This window comes from Erythrolamprus reginae, chromosome 13 (assembly GCF_031021105.1).
Source record: "Erythrolamprus reginae isolate rEryReg1 chromosome 13, rEryReg1.hap1, whole genome shotgun sequence".
Classification (NCBI taxonomy): domain Eukaryota; kingdom Metazoa; phylum Chordata; class Lepidosauria; order Squamata; family Dipsadidae; genus Erythrolamprus; species Erythrolamprus reginae.
In genome coordinates, this window is record NC_091962.1 from 7,428,780 (window position 1) to 7,446,140 (window position 17,361).

General features: G+C 46.2%; 2 protein-coding genes across 2 annotated transcripts in view; both read right to left on the reverse strand.

Annotated features, from left to right (window-relative positions):
- Window positions 1-419: 419 nt before the first annotated feature.
- On the reverse strand, window positions 420-5,051 carry LOC139175270 (mucosal pentraxin-like). The gene is made up of 2 exons (XM_070766275.1): window positions 4,976-5,051; window positions 420-1,024 (listed from the first exon to the last, which is right to left on the reverse strand). The coding sequence occupies exons 1-2, from the start codon at window positions 5,049-5,051 to the stop codon at window positions 420-422; spliced, it is 681 nt and encodes a 226-aa protein (XP_070622376.1).
- A 5,434-nt stretch (window positions 5,052-10,485) lies between these two features.
- The window catches only part of CAPN1 (calpain 1), a 60,541-nt gene continuing 53,665 nt past the window's right edge, over window positions 10,486-17,361 (reverse strand). Inside the window, exon 22 of the mRNA XM_070766617.1 lies at window positions 10,486-13,910. Within this exon, the coding sequence (XP_070622718.1) occupies window positions 13,884-13,910 (27 nt within the window). The 3' untranslated portion in view covers window positions 10,486-13,883. The remainder of the gene's footprint in view (window positions 13,911-17,361) is intronic.

Below are 17,361 nucleotides of genomic sequence, written 5' to 3' on the forward strand. Positions count from 1 at the left end.
CATCAACTCCCAGAATTCCCTAGCCCAGGGGAGGCAAAGTTGGCTCTTCTAAGACTTGTGGACTTCAACTCCCAGAATTCCTGAGCTAGCGTCCACAAGTCTTAGAAGAGCCAACTTTGCCTACATCATGTTTTCTGATGTACGGACTTCAGTTCCCAGAATTCTCCAGCCAGTCGTGGTTAAGAAAGAATTCTGGGGGTTGAAGTCCACAAGTCTTAGAAGAGCCAACTTTGCCTACATCATGTTTTCTGATGTACGGACTTCAGTTCCCAGAATTCTCCAGCCAGTCATGGTTAAGAAAGAATTCTGGGGATTGAAGTCCACAAGTCCAAACACCTCCGAGCAGCCAAGCTTGAGGAATGCTGCAACGCGGCCTGCTGTGAGGACTACTCCAAAAGATTCATCGTGGACTGAAGGCTTCACAAGGGCTCGGTCAACACGTAGCCTTTGACTTCAAACTTCAGCGAGGTCCAGCCCATTAAAAGGGCCGCCGTGGTATGTTTCTGCATGTTGCGTATCACTTCAGCGGGCAGGACGTCATCCCACAGGTAGACCTCAGCGATTTCTCCCACGAAGGACTCGTCCGAGTCAAAGCCGCCCCCGTAGGAATCTTGCTCCTGGCCCAGCATCACCATCAGATCCGTCTTGACCTCGTAGCCCTTCGCGGCCGCTTTCCGCGGCAAGCGCTGCCCGTCCAACCAAAGCTGAACTATCCCGGTCGCTGAATCCCAAGTGGTACAAACCGTTTCCCAGTGGAAAGACGAACGGGGCGTGAGTTTGGGCACTAGGAAAACAGCGCACTCCCCTCCCACGCACGCGTGGTATTCTTCGGGGCGTCGCATCAGGAGAATCTCGTTGTCGTGTTCCTGGGAAGCCGCTGAGAAGAGGGCGAAGCTGCGGGTCAAATCGGTGAAATATTCCAGGGAGAGAGTGAAACGTCGCAGCCCTTGTTGTAAGTCGGGTCTCAGCAGAACGTAGGAGTCGGTAGAGGTCTTGGGGAAGACGAAGACCTTTCCTTCCAAAACTAAGGAAAGAAGAATAGAATAGAATAGAATTCTTTATCGGCCAAGAGTGATTGGACACACAAGGAGTTTGTCTTGGTGCAGATGCTCTCAGTGTACATAAAACAAAAATATATATTTGTCAAGAAACATTAAACACAACACAATGATTGTCACAGGAGTCAAATGAGCAATTAGGAAACAGAGTGGGCCTTCTCCGGGTCCCGTCAACTAAACAATGTCGGTTGGCGGGCCCCAGGGGAAGAGCCTTCTCTGTGGCGGCACCGGCTCTCTGGAACCAACTCCCCACAGAGATTAGAAATGCCCCTACTCTTCCTGCCTTCCGTAAACTCCTTAAAACCCACCTTTGCCGTCAGGCATGGGGGAATTGAAACACCTCCCCCGGGCATGGTTAATTTATACATGGTATGCTTGTTTGTGTGTCTGTTAGTATATGGGGTTCTTTTAAATCTTTAAATATTTTAAAGTTATTTGGATTATTTATGATTTGTTCTATCTTGTTGTGAGCCGCCCCGAGTTTTCGGAGAGGGGCGGCATACAAATCTAAATAATAAATAAATAAATAAATAAATAAATAAATAAATAAATAAATAAATAAATAAATATTAATAAAAATCTTAAAGATACAAACAACGTTACAGTCATACAGTCCTAAGTGGGAGGAATAGAATACAATAGAATTTTATTGGCCAAGTGTGATTGGACACACAAGGAATTTGTCTTTGGTGCAGATGCTCTCAGTGTACATAAATCAAAAATATACATTTGTCAAGAATCATGAAGCACAACACTTAATGATTGTCACAGGGGTCAAATAAGCAATGAAGAAACAGTCAATATTAATAAAAATCTTAGGAGACAAGCAACAAGTTACAGTCATCCAGTCCTAAGTGAAAGGAAGGGAACAGAATAGGATTTTATTGGCCAAGTGTGATTGGACACACAAGGAATTATTAATGTCGTTTGGCGGGCCCCAGGGGAAGAGCCTTCTCTGTGGCGGCCCCGGCCCTCTGGAACCACCTCCCCCCGGAGATTAGAACTGCCCCCACCCTTCCTGTCTTTCGTAAACTACTTAAGACTCACTTATACCGCCAGGCATGGGGGAGTTGAGACACTTTCCCCCCAGGCTTTTTTATACTTTGTTTTATGTGTGGTATGAATGTTGCTGTTTGGTTTTTAAATAATGATAGGGTTTTATATGTTTTTAATATTAGATTTGTTCCACTGTTATATTGCTTTTTATTGCTGTTGTGAGCCGCCCTGAGTCTTCGGAGAGGGACGGCATACAAATCTAATAAATAAAATAAATAAATAAATAAATTTGTCTTGGTGCATATGTGATAGGAACAACGAGAAAAAACTAATAGTAATAGAAGTGAAGACTTGGTAAAAAGTTTGACAATGTTGAGGACATTATTTGTTTAGTAGAGTGATGGCGTTTGAGCAAAAATTGTTCTTGTGTCTAGTTGTCTTGGTGTGCAGTGTTCTGTAGCGACGTTTTGAGGGTAGGAGTTGAAACAGTTTGTGTCCAGGATGCGAGGGGTCAGTAAATATTTTCCCCACCCTCTTTTTGACTTGTGCGGTATACGGCTCCTCAATGGAAGGCATCATCAGTGAAGAGCAGCAAAAAAGTTGGGTTCCTGCCCACAGAGCTATTCAAACACACTTTGCGTAAACCCATGGTGGACTCAAGGAAGGTGGAAGAGTCTACGAGGGTCGCCCAGAAAGTAATGCACCACATTTTTTTCCCTTCAACAATTATTTATTGAATAGAATGAAACTTACACACGAGAAAGGATGATGTTTCTTCTACGCTCCCTATTTTTCCCACATAATTTCCATCCCGTTCTATGGCCTTCCTCCAGCGAGACACAAGGGTGTGTATGCCCTGTTGGTACCACTCCGCGTTCTGGTCACGAAGCCATTTCTGCATTGTAATGGCCTCACCCTCTCTGCCCAGCGACTAACCGTACTTCTGTCGACTGCAGATTCTCCGTAAACTCTACACCAACGTTTGTGAATGTTCCCAACAGTTTCTTTCTCCGCATTGAGAAATTCAATGACGGCACGCTGCTTGTCACGTACATCATTTATAGATGCCATTTCCAAACACTGCTGCAGCTATGCTATCCGTCTGAAGAAACGCAAAATTTAGACACGCACTCCTGACAATTCAAATAATGTGGTACCTCTACCTAAGAATGCCTCTACTTAAGAACTTTTCTAGATAAGAACCGGGTGTTCAAGATTTTTTGCCTCTTCTTAAGAACAATTTTCTACTTAAGAACCCGAGCCCGGAAACATTGTCCAGAAAATTTGAGAGCGGCACAAAGGCCCAGCCAGTTTCCTGCCATTCTCCCTTTAATCCCGGCCGTCTCGGGCTTCTCTGGTCTGCCAGAGGAGCCTTTTGGTGGTGCTTAAGGAGGTTTTGGCAGTCCAGAGCGAACAAAGCATTTTCCTTTATCTGGGTGCATGGAGAGGGAATAAACCACTTCGCTGTGATGACTCCCTCACTCCGCCTCCCATAGACCCGGCGCGAGGTTGCCCCCTGGAGTGTCTGGGCACGGAAAGGCAAAAAGAGGCACTTTGCCCCGGCTGGATCGACTTGGCTTCAGCCAAACCGAGGAGTCACCAAAGTGAAGGAAAGGTGCCAGCTACAAAGCGAGCGAGAGGAGAGGGTAGCCCTTCAGCATGGGAAGGAAGAGGAAGCAGGTAGTAGAAGCAGCAGCAGCAGCAGCTGCCTTTCAGTCAAAGGAGCGGGAGGTTCCCCCCTCTGGCCCGCCTGGGTTTCTCTCTCTGGCGCAGTGTATGGGAGGCAGCCTCGTGCCGGGTGTATGGGAGGCGCGTGCTCTTCCTCACCGCCTCAGAGTCCTTTTTTAAGCCTTAAAGTTTTGGATTTTTTTATTCCCATCACCTCACCTTCTTTCTTCGGCAGCGACTGTCCTCCTCCTCTTCTTCCTCCTCCTCCTCCCACCCAAATTCCGAGCTTTTATTTCTTTCCTACTGGGTTTGCACGCATTGTTTCCCATTGATTCCTATGGGAAAAATTGCTTCTACTTACAAACTTTTCTACTCAAGAACCTGGTCAAGGAACGAATTAAGTTCTTAAGTAGAGGTACCACTGTATATCTAAAGTTTTGCATTCATATCATTACTGTAGGCTGAGAAAACAAAAATTGGTGCATTACTTTCTGGGCGACCCTCGTACCATGTTCTGTTGGGCTCTCTGGTAGACTCCTCCCCAAAATTCACAGGTACAAATTTCAGACACACACACGTTTGAAAATTCAAAACAATGTTCTTTATAATGAAAATTCACTTAAACCAAGCCCTCTTTTGGTATAGCAAAGAGCCCTCGTCTCCAAACAAACTGGTAATTTGTACAAGTCCCTTATCAGTTCTGTGATACTTAGCTTGCAGCTGTGAGGCAATTCACAGTCCTTCTTCTTTCACAAAGTGAAACACATTTTGCTCTGGTTTAGTTTCAAAGCGGGGAAAAATCAGTACACAAAGGTCAAAGTCAGTAAAGCAGTCACGAAACACAATGATCAGATAATCCTCCACAATGGCCAAACCCACAGGCTGCTCTTTATAGCAGCCTCACTAATGACCACAGCCCCACCCAACCACAGGTGGCCTCATTTTCTTTGATAATAATCTCTCAGTTGTTGTTGCCTATGCATCGCTCTCCGCATGCGTGGCTGTATCATTAACTCTTGTTCCGAATCCAAGGAGGAGCTAGATAATTGATTTCCTTCTGAGCTGTCTGCCCCACTCTCCTCCTCCCTGTCACTCATGTCTTCTTGGTCAGAGGAGCCTTCATCAGCAGATTCCACCGGGGGCAAAACAGGCCTGCAGCATGTGGATGTCTCCCCCACATCCACAGTCCTGGGGTCAGAGCTAACCACAACATACCATGGAAGGGGACCCCCTACTTCCCCCCCGTAGCTTACTTTTCTCCGTCAAGATCCCAGGGATACAGAAGGTCAGGAGAAGGACCATACGAAGCCACGGGGGCTTCTTCTCCATGATGTCACCCAACGGATCCACCTGGTTCCTGAAGTCTGATGCTTGGAGATCCACTAGGGAGATCCTGTTGGTGTCTAGGTTGGCTGCCCAGAGATGCTCTGTGGAAGGACCCTCCTGCTTTTCAACGCAGTCTATGAAACACCCTCCAAAGTATTTCCAAAAATGGCAAGGAAGTGCCAATGGAGAAGACAGATGGAGAAGCAGCTGTGAGGTGCATAACCTACTACAGTGTGATATAATGCCACAGCTGCTGTGTTTTGGAGTCTAGACAAGTTCACAACCAGCCTTAGAATGAGGCAGCAAACCTTGCGATGACTCGGTATAAAACATTCCCTCTCCAACAGTCACCACCCAATAAATTTGATTCATCTGTGTTCCATATTTCACTATTTTTAGAAGCAGTTCAAGGTGACCAACATATGCTGCAACGTCCTACCGGTCCATGACTACTTCAGCTTCAACCGCAACAACACAAGAGCACGCAACTGATTCAAACTTTAATATTAACCGCTCCAAACTTGACTGTAAAAAAATATGACTTTAACAATCGAGTTGTCGAAGCGTGGAACTCATTACCGGACTCAGTAGTGTCAACCCCTAACCCCCAACATTTCTCCCTTAGACTCTCCACGATTGACCTCTCCAGGTTCCTAAGAGGCCAGTAAGGGGCTTGCATAAGTGCACTAGTGTGCCTTTCGTCCCCTGTCCAATTGTCTTTCCTTTATCTCATATATCATATATATTTTCTTCCTTTCATATATCTTCTCTATTTTTACATATTACAGTGTTCCCTCGATTTTCGCGGGTTCGAACTTCGCGAAAAATCTATACCACAGGTTTTCAAAAATATTAATTAAAAAAATACTTTGCGGTTTTTTCCCCATACCACGGTTTTCCCCGCCTGATGACGTCATAAGTCATCGCCAAACTTTCGTCCGCCTTTAATAAATATATTTTTTAATAAACTTTAATAAATAAACATGTTGAGTAATAATCTAAATGGTTGCTAAGGGGATGGGAAATTGCAATTTAGGGGTTTAAAGTGTTAAGGGAGGGCTTGTGATACTATTCATAGCCAAAAAATAGTGTACAGTATTTACTTCTGCATCTCTACTTCGCGGAAATTCGACTTTCGCGGGCCGTCTCGGAACGCAGCCCCCGCAAAAATCGAGGGAACACTGTATCTTTATATATATTACTTCATGTCTATTCTCTTCCATATGTATTGTGTTGTGGTTCAGTCTGGGACCCCTCCGGGAATGGCTGACCTTCTGTCGGTTTCCAGCTCAGAGGGAGAGGCTGAGGAACAGGAGGTGCAGACTGACGAGGAAGAGGAATCCCAGGCTGAAGAAGAAGGACAGCCAGAGTCCCACCAGGGGGAGCTCTCCCCAGCAAGCAGCCTGGATTCCTTAGGGGAAAATGCTCAAGACATCATAGATATGCGACAAAGGAGAGCTAATCAGAGACGGGTTTGGGTGTGGTGCTCTTGGGAAAGGATAAAAGGCGGACCCACCCTTCCTGGCTTGTGGAGTTTTATCTTGGAGATTCGTGAGACCTGTCTGTGAACTTTGGTGGCTTACAATCCTGGTTTGTGCCTTGGACTATTGAAACCTTGGGGGGGTGTGCCAGCAAGAAGCTTGGGGTATTGACTGGACATCAGGACCCTGCTGTAACGTATTATAGCTTGTCTGTTGTGAAGACAGGTTTTCCTTTGTGCTTATTTTTCCCAGCTATAAAATACTTTTGGCTTTTACCAGAGTGTCTGGCTGTTTTTTCAGTTGGTGTTGAGGTCTGGGAAAACCCAGACAGAACAGTATTGTGTATTGGACAAATGAATAAATGAATAAATAAATAAATAAATCCTTCATGTATCCCAGCGGCTGGTTGGGTGCCACAAAGTCGGCCTTTCTCCAGGCCCCATCAGCCAGGCAAAGCCCTTTGGTGGGGCCTAGTGGAAGAGCCTTCTCTGTGGTGGCTCCGACCCTTTGGAATCAACTCCCTCCAAGGATTCCTACCGCCCCCACCCTCCTGGCCTTCCGCAGGGCTTTAAAAACTCATCCTTGCCAGCAGGCTTGGGGCCGTTGAGTGTTACATCTAGCTCCCTCCGAAGATTAGAATGTATATGGGATGAATGTGGATGATGGTTTTTAATGAACTGGGGTTTTAGACCGTATTTTTCAGTTTAGATTTCTTATACACTGCTCAAAAAAAATAAAGGGATTACTCAAATAACACATCCTAGGTCAATATTCTCATTGAATACTTTGTTCTGTACAAAGTTGAATGTGCACAACAGCAGGTGAAATTGATTGTCAATCAGTGTTGCTTCCTAAGGGGACAGTTGGATTTCACAGAAATGTTTTATTTACTTGGAGTTATATTGTGTTGTTTAACATAGAAACATAGAAGACTGACGGCAGAAAAAGACCTCATGGTCCATCTAGTCTGCCCTTATGCTATTTTCTGTATTTTATCTTAGGATGGATCTGTGTTTATCCCAGGCATGTTTAAATTCAGTTACTGTGCATTTACCAACCACATCTGCTGGAAGTTTGTTCCAAGGATCTACTACTCTTTCAGTCAAATAATATTTTCTCACGTTTCTTTTGATCTTTCTCCCAACTAACTTCAGATTGTGTCCCCTTGTCCTTGTGTTCACCTTCCTATTAAAAACACTTCCCTCCTGGACCTTATTTAACCCTTTAACATATTGAAATGTTTCGATCATGTCCCCCCTTTTCCTTCTGTCCTCCAGACTATACAGATTGAGTTCATGAAGTCTTTCCTGATACGTTTTATGCTTAAGACCTTCCACCATTCTTGTAGCCCGTCTTTGGACCTGTTCAATTTTGTCAATATTATTATTATTATTAATTAAATTTGTATGCCGCCCCTCTCCATAGACTCGGGGCGGCTCACAGCAATAGTGGCAAAACAATGTAATACAAATCTAATAATTTAAACTAAAAACCCATAATAATTCTAAATGTGGTCTTACCAGCACTCTATACACAATCTCCCTCTTCCTGCTTGTTATACCTCTAGCTATGCAGCCAAGCATCCTACTTGCTTTCCCTACCGCCTGAGTGTTCCTTTTATTTTTTTGAGCAGTATATTTTCTATTGTTGTACCTATCTTTGTTGTGAGCTGCCCTGAGTCTGCGGAGAAGGGCGGTATAAAAATCTAACAAACAAACAAACTGTCAGGCTCAATCCATCATGTGGATTTAGAGACTTTGGCCTGGTACAATAGTACAGCAAGTAAATCAAACTTCCTTGAAATCAAACTGTCCACTGATTGACAATCAATTTCACCTGCTGTTGTGCACATTCAACTTCGTGCAGAACGAAGTATTCAGTGAGAATATTTCATTCATTCAGATCTAGGATGGGTTCTTCGAGTGTTCCCTTTATTTTTTCTGAGCCTATTGTATATTGTAGAAGCAAACTTGTTCAAAACCACAAATTAAAGCAAAGAATGTCCGTCGACTGCCAAAATTCAAAGCCAGCGGCAAAACGGATAAGGAATGTTCCAAGACAGAGTTGTAACTTAAAGCCTGTAGCTTGGCTGAAGCAGAAATACTCACAGACTTCTCAAAACTATATTCTATTCAAGACTGCAGCAATATTTGAGAAGGGGAAAAACTCTGGACTGTGCTCTTTCCCTTTTCCCCTCTTTTAGGTATAAATATCTCCTCCCCTTTTAAGAACATAAGAAGAGTCCTGCTGAATCAGGCCAAAGCCCATTGAGTCCCGCATTCTGTGTCCCACAGTGACCCTCCAATTGTCCATGGAGATCTTGAGTAGAAAGAGAAGGCAAAACCCTTCCTTTCTCTTGACCCCCAACAAATGGGACCCAAGGGAACCCTGCCTGCCTCAACCAACATTGAGGCGGCACATGGACATCCGTTTCAATAACCATCTATGATACACTTGGCATCCATGAATCTGTCTAATCCTGCCTTGAAGCTATCCAGGCTGTCAGCTGTCAATACCTCTTCTGGAAGGGAATTCCATCAACCAAGGACCCTCTGGGTGAAGAAATATTTCCCTTGATTTGTCCTCACTGAGCTTTAGGTAGGGCCCGTTTGTCCTGGTATTGTGTGATAGAGAAAACAATTTTTCTCTATCCACCTTTTCTATCCCACGCATGATTTTATACACTTCGATCAAGTCACCCCTTCAACGCCGTCTTTCAAGGCTGAAGAGACCAACCTGGTTTCATAAGGGAGGGGCTCCATTTCCTTGATCATTCTTATTGCCCTTTTTTGCACCTTTTCCAGTTCCATTCTATCCTTCTTGAGGTGAGGTGACCAGAACTGTACACAGTACTCCAAGTGTGGTCTCACCATCGATTTGTACAGAGGCAATACAACACTTGCCGACCTATTTTCGACTCCCTTCCTAATCGTGCCAAGCATGGAATTTGCTTTTTTTTTACTGCTGCTGCACACTGGGTTGACATCTTCATTGAGCTGTCCACCAAAATCCCAAGATCCCTTTCTTGGGTTGTCTCAGAAAGACACATTGAGCACAGCAGTATTCAAGGCCTCCCTCTATGTCTGCGTAACTGCTCGTCTCCCTTGCATTCTCCTCACCCATGCATCTAAAATAGGGTCTACAATTTCCCTCTCCTCATCAGAGCCAGGCAAGGCCCTAGCTGGGTGTTCTATATTCTCTGCAGGACCCTCAATCTCCATCCCTCCCTCGCCCTCACTAGCCGACTCCTCTGATAGCCACACAGGCCTATGATGCTCAGACAGACCAAGTTCCTCCTGCGAGTAAAGGAGTTGGCTGTGATCCAGCCACAACAGGCCCTATGCGAGAAAATGCAATTCAATGCAATAAATCAAACCCATATAAACTTTTTACTTAAAGAACTAAAAAAACCAGGTATGAGAACAGCCCATTTAAAGATTCCCAATGTCGTCTGGCGGGACCCAGGGGAAGAGCCTTCTCTGTGGTGGCTCCGACCCTCTGGAACCAACTCCCCCCTGAGATTAGGATTGCCCCCACCCTCCTTGCCTTTCGCAAACTCCTTAAAACCCACCTCTGCCGTCAGGCATGGGGGAACTGAAACATCTCCCCCTTGCCCATGTTGTTTTGGTGTTAGATTGATTGTGTGCTTGTTTTTTAATATTCTGGGGTTGTTTTTAATGAATTTTTTAGCTTAAAATTGTAATTGGATTGGTGGGTATTGGATTTGTTATTACGTATTGTTTTTACCTTGTTGTGAGCCGCCCCGAGTTTGCGGAGAGGGGTGGCATATAAATCCAATAAATCTAATCTAATCTAATCAATGACATAAACTCAAATCCTACCCTGAAAAGTCGTGCAAATTTTCAATCCAAATCCAATTTCTATGCGACATTTCTGAGATGGACCCACCCCCCCTCGTTACAGTTTTTGATGAAAAATACAGCAATAATCACAAATAGACAAAGCAGAGTACAGTGGTGTGAAGCATTACCACAGTTCTGGGTTTTGTTTTGTTTTTATTATTTTGGCATGGAAGTAAAATCCGTACCATACAAAAACACGCATAAGAACGTAAACGGTGGCGCCAGAGAACTTTTAAGAGAAGTTGAAACTCAAGTCTTGAACCGCGGGACCGTGTTCGAGAAGCGATTGAAGGCTTTCGAGGTTGAGAATGGGGTACAACTGACAACCCCGGATGGAGGCTACGGCGCAAACTCTCATTAAAAAAATATTTAGCAACAAGCGCATTAGATAGGTAAGGAGTGTCTTTAGGCACTGGGTTTCCCAAACTCGCCTCTGCAGGAAGGAAAGTCTTGCAAAGGCCTGGGAGAGAGGTTGATTAGGCCCTGAAAACGTCCAGGAGTTTCCAGGAAATTATACACATACAGTGGTACCTCTGCTTACGAACTTAATTCGTTCCATGACCAGGTTCTTAAGTAGAAAAGTTTGTAAGAAGAAACAATTTTCCCCATAGGAGTCAATGTAAAAGCAAATAATGCATGCGATTGGGGGAACCACAGGGAGGGCGGAGGCCCTGTTTCCTCCCAGGAGATTCCTAGAGAGGCCCCACGGAGGCTTCTCCCCACCTTTTCTGGCCCTGCTTCCTCCCAGGAGATTCCTAGAGAGGCCACACGGAGGCTTCTCCCTGCCTTTTCCAGCCGTTTCCTCCCAGGAAATTCCTAGAGAGGCTCCACGGAGGCTTCTTCCCACTTTTTCCAGCCCTGCTTCCTCCCAGGAGATTCCTAGAGAGGCCCCACGGAGGCTTCTCCCTGCTTTTTCCAGCCCTGCTTCCTCCCAGGAGATTCCTAGACAGGCCCCACGGAGGCTCCTCCCTGCTTTTTCCAGTCCTGCTTCCTCCCAGGAGATTCCTAGAAAGGCCCCACGGAGGCTTCTTCCTGCTTTTTCCAGCCCTGCTTCCTCCCAGGAGATTCCTAGAGAGGCCCCACGGAGGCTTCTCCCCATCTTTTCTGGCCCTGTTTCCTCCCAGGAGATTCACAGAGAGGCCCCACAGAGGATTCTCCCTGCCTTTTCCGGCCCTGTTTCCTCCCAGGAAATTCCTAGAGAGGCCCCACGGAGGCTTCTTCCCACTTTTTCCAGCCCTGCTTCCTCCCAGGAGATTCCTAGAGAGGCCCCACGGAGACTTCTCTCCGCTTTTTCCGGCTACATTTTCGCAGGCTCGGGTTTGTAAGTGGAAAATGGTTCTTGAGGAGAGGCAAAAAAATCTTGAACACCCAGTTCTTATCTAGAAAAGTTCAAAAGTAGAGGCGTTCATAGGTAGAGGTACCACTATATCTATATATGTATATATATCTATATATTTATTTATATATAAACACACACATGCATAACAAAAAGGCATGAAATATTGTTTGTTCAGCTGGGGACAAAGGATGAAGATAATTCCTGGTTTTAACATCTCTTGCAAACGGGAGGCATAACCCGTTAAAGAGAAATTTGAAGGACGGACATAATGCATTTCATTAGCCACTTGAGTTAACCAGCAATCGTGCCGTTCTCTTAGCCATAAATACAGATAGTATCCGACTTACGACCACAATTGGGAGCAGACTTCCCCCTGCTAAGCAAAGGGGTTGTTAAGTGAGCCACGCCCAATTTTTCAACCACCTTTTCCAGCTCTGTTAAGAGTTGTTAAGTGAATCGGGCAGTCATTAAGTGAATCCAGTATCCCCTATTAATTTGGCTTGTGAGACAGTCGCAAATGGCAATCATGTGACCGGCAACCATCATACAACTGCCTGAATTTTGATCGCAGAACATATTGGGGTGGCATGCAAAGGAGATGAACTCACTTAAGAATATTTTATATCAGTATCTTAGATTTGTTTAATATAATCCTTTGCACGAGTTATATTCTCATGTTTTACTACTCAATTTTAGCATATTATGCTGCATTTTAACTTATTATTTATTCAAATTCCCTCTATTTTAGCCAATTTTATTGTATTTTAACCAGTCACAGTTTTATGACGACTGATGTGGTCCTTTTTCCTCGCTTTGATATGGTCGATTGACAAATCAAATAAAGTTGATATTGATTGATTGATCTGCAGAACCATGACAATGTTGCAGGGGTTGTAAGTGTGAGGACCAGTCGTAAATTATTATTTTTTTCAGGGCTGTTGTAACTTTGAATGGTCACTAAATGAATAGCTGAACCTCAAAGAAGTATTTTTTTTAAAATGGAAAAGAGGTCAGAGACCAAAGTGCTTTAAATTGGCAACGATGCTTGGTTCACCATCAGCAAGATTAAATATATATCTATACACTGCTCAAAAAAGATAAAGGGAACACTTAAACAACACAATATAACACCAAGTAAATCCAACTTCTGTGAAATCAAACTTGTCTACTTAGGAAGCAACACGGATTGACAATCATTTTCACAGGCTGTTGTGCACATTCAACTTTGTACAGAACAAAGTATTCAATGAGAATATTTCATTCATTCAGATCTAGGATGGGTTCTTTGAGTCTTCCCTGGATTTTTTTGAGCAGCATATATTTTTCCCTGTAATTTTGCAGTTCCCCAAAACGGCTGAGTTTTCCAGGCACAAGTAGTCCTCAACTTACAACCTCAATTGTCTCCAACATTTATGTCGCTACGCGAGACATTTGTTAAGTGAGTTTTGCCCCATTTTTTTACGACTCTTCTTGGCACATTTGTGAAGTGAGCCACTGCAGCTGTTCAATCAGTAACATGGTCGTTAAGTGAACTTGGCTTCTCCACTAACTTGGCTTGTCCAGAAGGGGGCAAAAGCGAATCCCAGGGCCCAGAGACCCCGTCACAAATGCGAGGCTCCGGATGTAAATCACATTGACCATGGGGGATTCTGTAACAGTCTCAAGTATGAAAAAACATAAATCATTTTTTTGCAGTGCCTATAATTTCGAACGGCCACTAAACGAACCGTTGTAAATTGAGGACTACCTGTATTTAGGCCGGGGTCATTCAAGAGTAAACCCAATCTTGTTAACCTGGGGAAATGCTGCTAGAAACTCCAGTTTGTCAGCGTGGCAAGGCCGTTTTGTGGCTTTCAGAAGTTTGATTCCTGAGCAGTCTCGCAATGCGGATTCTTCAAAACAGACGTTTGAAATTCAGCTGCAGTTCAGGTCCCCAGAAATGTTAGGAACCCACAAATGAAATGATTCAACGGCAAGTTGGAAGTGTGTTTGTGTGTGTGTATGTGGTGTGTGTTTCCTCTACTTGGAACAGAAGCCGCAAAAAGCGTTAACGCAAGGCACTTGCAGGTAAAAATATCCTCCACATTCAAAATAAAATGTCCAGCGAGAAGGAAAGTCCAAAGAATTCCACGGGACGTCATCCGTATATTTTTCAGGCAAACATGGTCAGTTGTATCCACTGTGGAAAAAAACCACAAGATTATTTTTTCGCCAAAAAGAAAAATGCCACAGCAGAAAAAAACACAATTTCAGACATAAACACCCTAGAAAATGCCCAGAGATACTTTACTAAAAGAGCCCTCCACTCCTCCACTCGTAACAGAATACCCTACGCCAGTGTTTCCCAACCGGTGTGCCGCGAGACATGGCCAGGTGTGCCGCGAGAAGCTCCAGCTGGGCGGGGCGCTGCCGGCGCCCCTGCCTGAGTGTCGTCCTGTGGATGGTCTTGGGCTTCACAGTCGCTTCCTGGTTCCCTCTCCTCCCACCGCCTGTGTCTCCCGCCGTCGCCTCCCACCAAGCCATCGCCCGTTGCCGTGGGTTCCTCGAGTGGGAGTTGCCGCTTCCCTCCGTCCAGCTCAGCCACGCTGCCGTAGAAAGCACAGAGGTTATTGCCACCGCTTCTGCCTCCACTCAGGGAGCCACTGTGGTCACCGCACCTTTTCCTCTCGCTCAGCTCAACCACGATGGCTCCCTGAGTGGAGGCAGAGGTGGCGGCAATAACCTCTGCACTTTCTACGGCAGCGTGGCTGGGCTGCCTGGAAGGAAACGGCAGCTCCGAGGAATGAGGCGCTGGCGGTAGACACAGGCGGAGGGAGGAGAGGGAACCAGGAAGCAACCGTAAAGCCCAAGACCAGCCACAGGACGACCTTCAGCCAGGGGCACCGGGACCGCGCGCAGCCATGGTGGGAGCAGCATGAGAAAGAGAGGATTCTATCCCACGAGGAGACGCCCATCGAGCTGCAGGTCCCGCTGCCGTCGCCTTCTTTCCCTCCGCCTCTTTCTCCTCATGCAGCCTGAGCCCGCCTTTGCGAGTCCACCCTGGCTTTCGCTTCGCCCCATGATTTCCCCGCAATTTCATCCAGGCCACCTCTTGCCTCCTTTTGAACTGCGGGGAAATCTGCGGGCGAAGCAAAAGCCAGGGCGGGAGAGAAGCGCGGGGGTGGGGAAGGAGGAGAGCCCGTCAATGCTTCCCCTCCGCCAAGCTGCCTGCTTGTCCTCGCGCTCGTTGCTACCTCCTGCCTTTTTCCAGGGGCCTTTGGAAGGTACCCAGGGAAGGGGGGGGGGGATTGGGGGTGGCTGCAGCGGCTTCTCGTCCTCCTCATCGGGCTGCTAATGCCCGCCCGGCCCCTCTTGCATGCAGTCCCTTCACCGAGCGCTTTTTTCTTCTCACACCTAAGGCAGGATTTGGAATGTCGGGGGGGGGGGTGCGTGCGGGCTCCGCATCCCCTTGCCACCCGGAACATTTAAAATAAGAAAAACCTTCGCCGGCCTCCGCAGAGAAGAAAGGAAGAGAAAGAGAGAGAGAGCAAGAGAGACATAGCAAGAGAGGCAGAGAGAGAGAGAGACAGAGAAAGAGAGAGAAAGAGAGATAGCAAGAGAGAGAGAAAGAGAGACAGAGAAAGAGAGACACAGAGAGAGAGAAAGAGATAGCAAGAGAGAGAGAAAGAGAGAGAAAGAAAGAGAGAGAATGAAAGAGAGATAGCAAGAGAGGCAGAGAGAGCAAGGGAGAGAGAAAGACATATAGGGAGGGAAGGAGGGAGAGAGAAAGAGCAAAAAAGAGAGGAAGAAAGAAAGAGGGATGGAGAGAGAGAAAGAAGGGAAGGAAGGAAGAGAGAGAAAGAGTGAGGGAGAAATAGAGCGAAATGGAGGAAGATTTTTTTTGTCAAAACTTTTCTTTAGCCACCCCCCCACCCACCCCCACCCCTGTTCAGTGTTCCCCAGGATTTTGAAAATATGAATAATGTGCCGCGGCTCAAAAAAGGTTGGGAAACACTGCCCTACGCAACTAGACTTACAATCCTAGGTTTAAAAAGGTTAGAAGAACCGTTGAAACTTACCTGAACGGTCTTCTCGATGCACTGCAAGGAGAGTCCAACGTGGGTAATTCTCCAGTCTCATTGGAGGGACTGAGTTTTAATTTAAACATTATGCAGGTACCGCCCCCTAGCCTACCAGTCATAAAGAAACGAAGGAGCAGTAAACTATAACTTTTTTTATTAACAACTGGAAGGCATACGCCAGGACCAAATCTTAACAATGTCAGACAAAAAGAGAAACCCTTGGTCCACCAATCGGGTGGGTTTTGGACTCTCCTTGCAGTGCATCGAGAAGACCGTTCAGGTAAGTTTCAACGGTTCTTCTCCAATGCACTTGCAAGGAGAGTCCAACGTGGGATATACCCAAGACATGAACAGGGAGGGAAACAGGACCAAGGGCGGTCAAGAGGAACACACCCTTTGTAACACCCTCCTCCCAAAGGCTGCTTCCGCGGAAGCAAAGGTATCAATCCGGTAATGCTTGATGAAGGTAGATGGAGCCGCCCACGTGGCGGCTCTACAAATCTCTTCAATCGAAGCCTGCGTAGACCATGCTGCCGAAACAGCCGCACTTCGTGTTGAATGACCAGTAATTCCTTGAGGAACAGTCTGTCCTGACGCTTTATAGGCCTCAGTGATGCAGATCCTTATCCAACGACTGATAGTTCGTGAAGACACTCTAGTACCTTGTTCATGTGATGAAAAGGAAATAAACAAGGCTTCCGATGACCTGAAGGCCTGTGTCCTACGAACATAAAGTTTTAGCGCCCGTCTCACATCCAATTTATGCCATCTGAGTTCAGATGGGTGCGTGCCATGTGTACAGAAATCAGGTAATATTATCTCTTGAGTTCTATGAAAGCCCGAGTTCACTTTGGGAATGAAGGACGGGTCCAGTCGAAGAACTACTCTGTCCGGATGGAATAGACAAAGGTCAGGTCTTACGGACAGGGCCGACAGCTCCGACACCCTCCTGGCCGAGGTAATGGCGACTAGAAAGGCCGTTTTGATGGATAAAAACCGCAGTGATACCGTCCTCAACGGTTCAAAGGGTGGAGCTGTCAAGGCCTTAAGGACAAGAGATAGATCCCACGAGGGAAACCTATGGACGGGAGCCGGTCTAATATTTGACGCTCCTTTTAAGAAATCGCGAATCCAAGGATGTCTTGACAAGGGTTGGTACTGGTCGTGGTTCAATATTGTAGACAGCGCCGCCACATGGCGTCGTAACGTGTTTGGCGCCAGTCCCTTGTCTAATCCTGCCTGGAGGAAGGTTAAAACAGTACCAGGCAAGGCCGCTACCGGATCGAGCTGCCGGTCCTCACAGAAGGTGCAGAAGGCTGACCATGTGGATTGGTAAATCCTCCTTGTAGAAGGTCTGCGTGCCGCCTGCATGGTAGCGATGACCGTGTCAGGGAGACGTAATTGCCTTAGACGGTCCCCCTCAAGTGCCACACGGTCAGGTGCCACCATTGAGGCTCTGGATGCGCGATGCACCCCTGACTGAGGGCTACCAGGTCGTCTGGAATTCTCCAAGGAGGGGAGACGGACAGCTCCTTCAAGTCCGAGAACCAAGCCCGCCGAGGCCAAAAA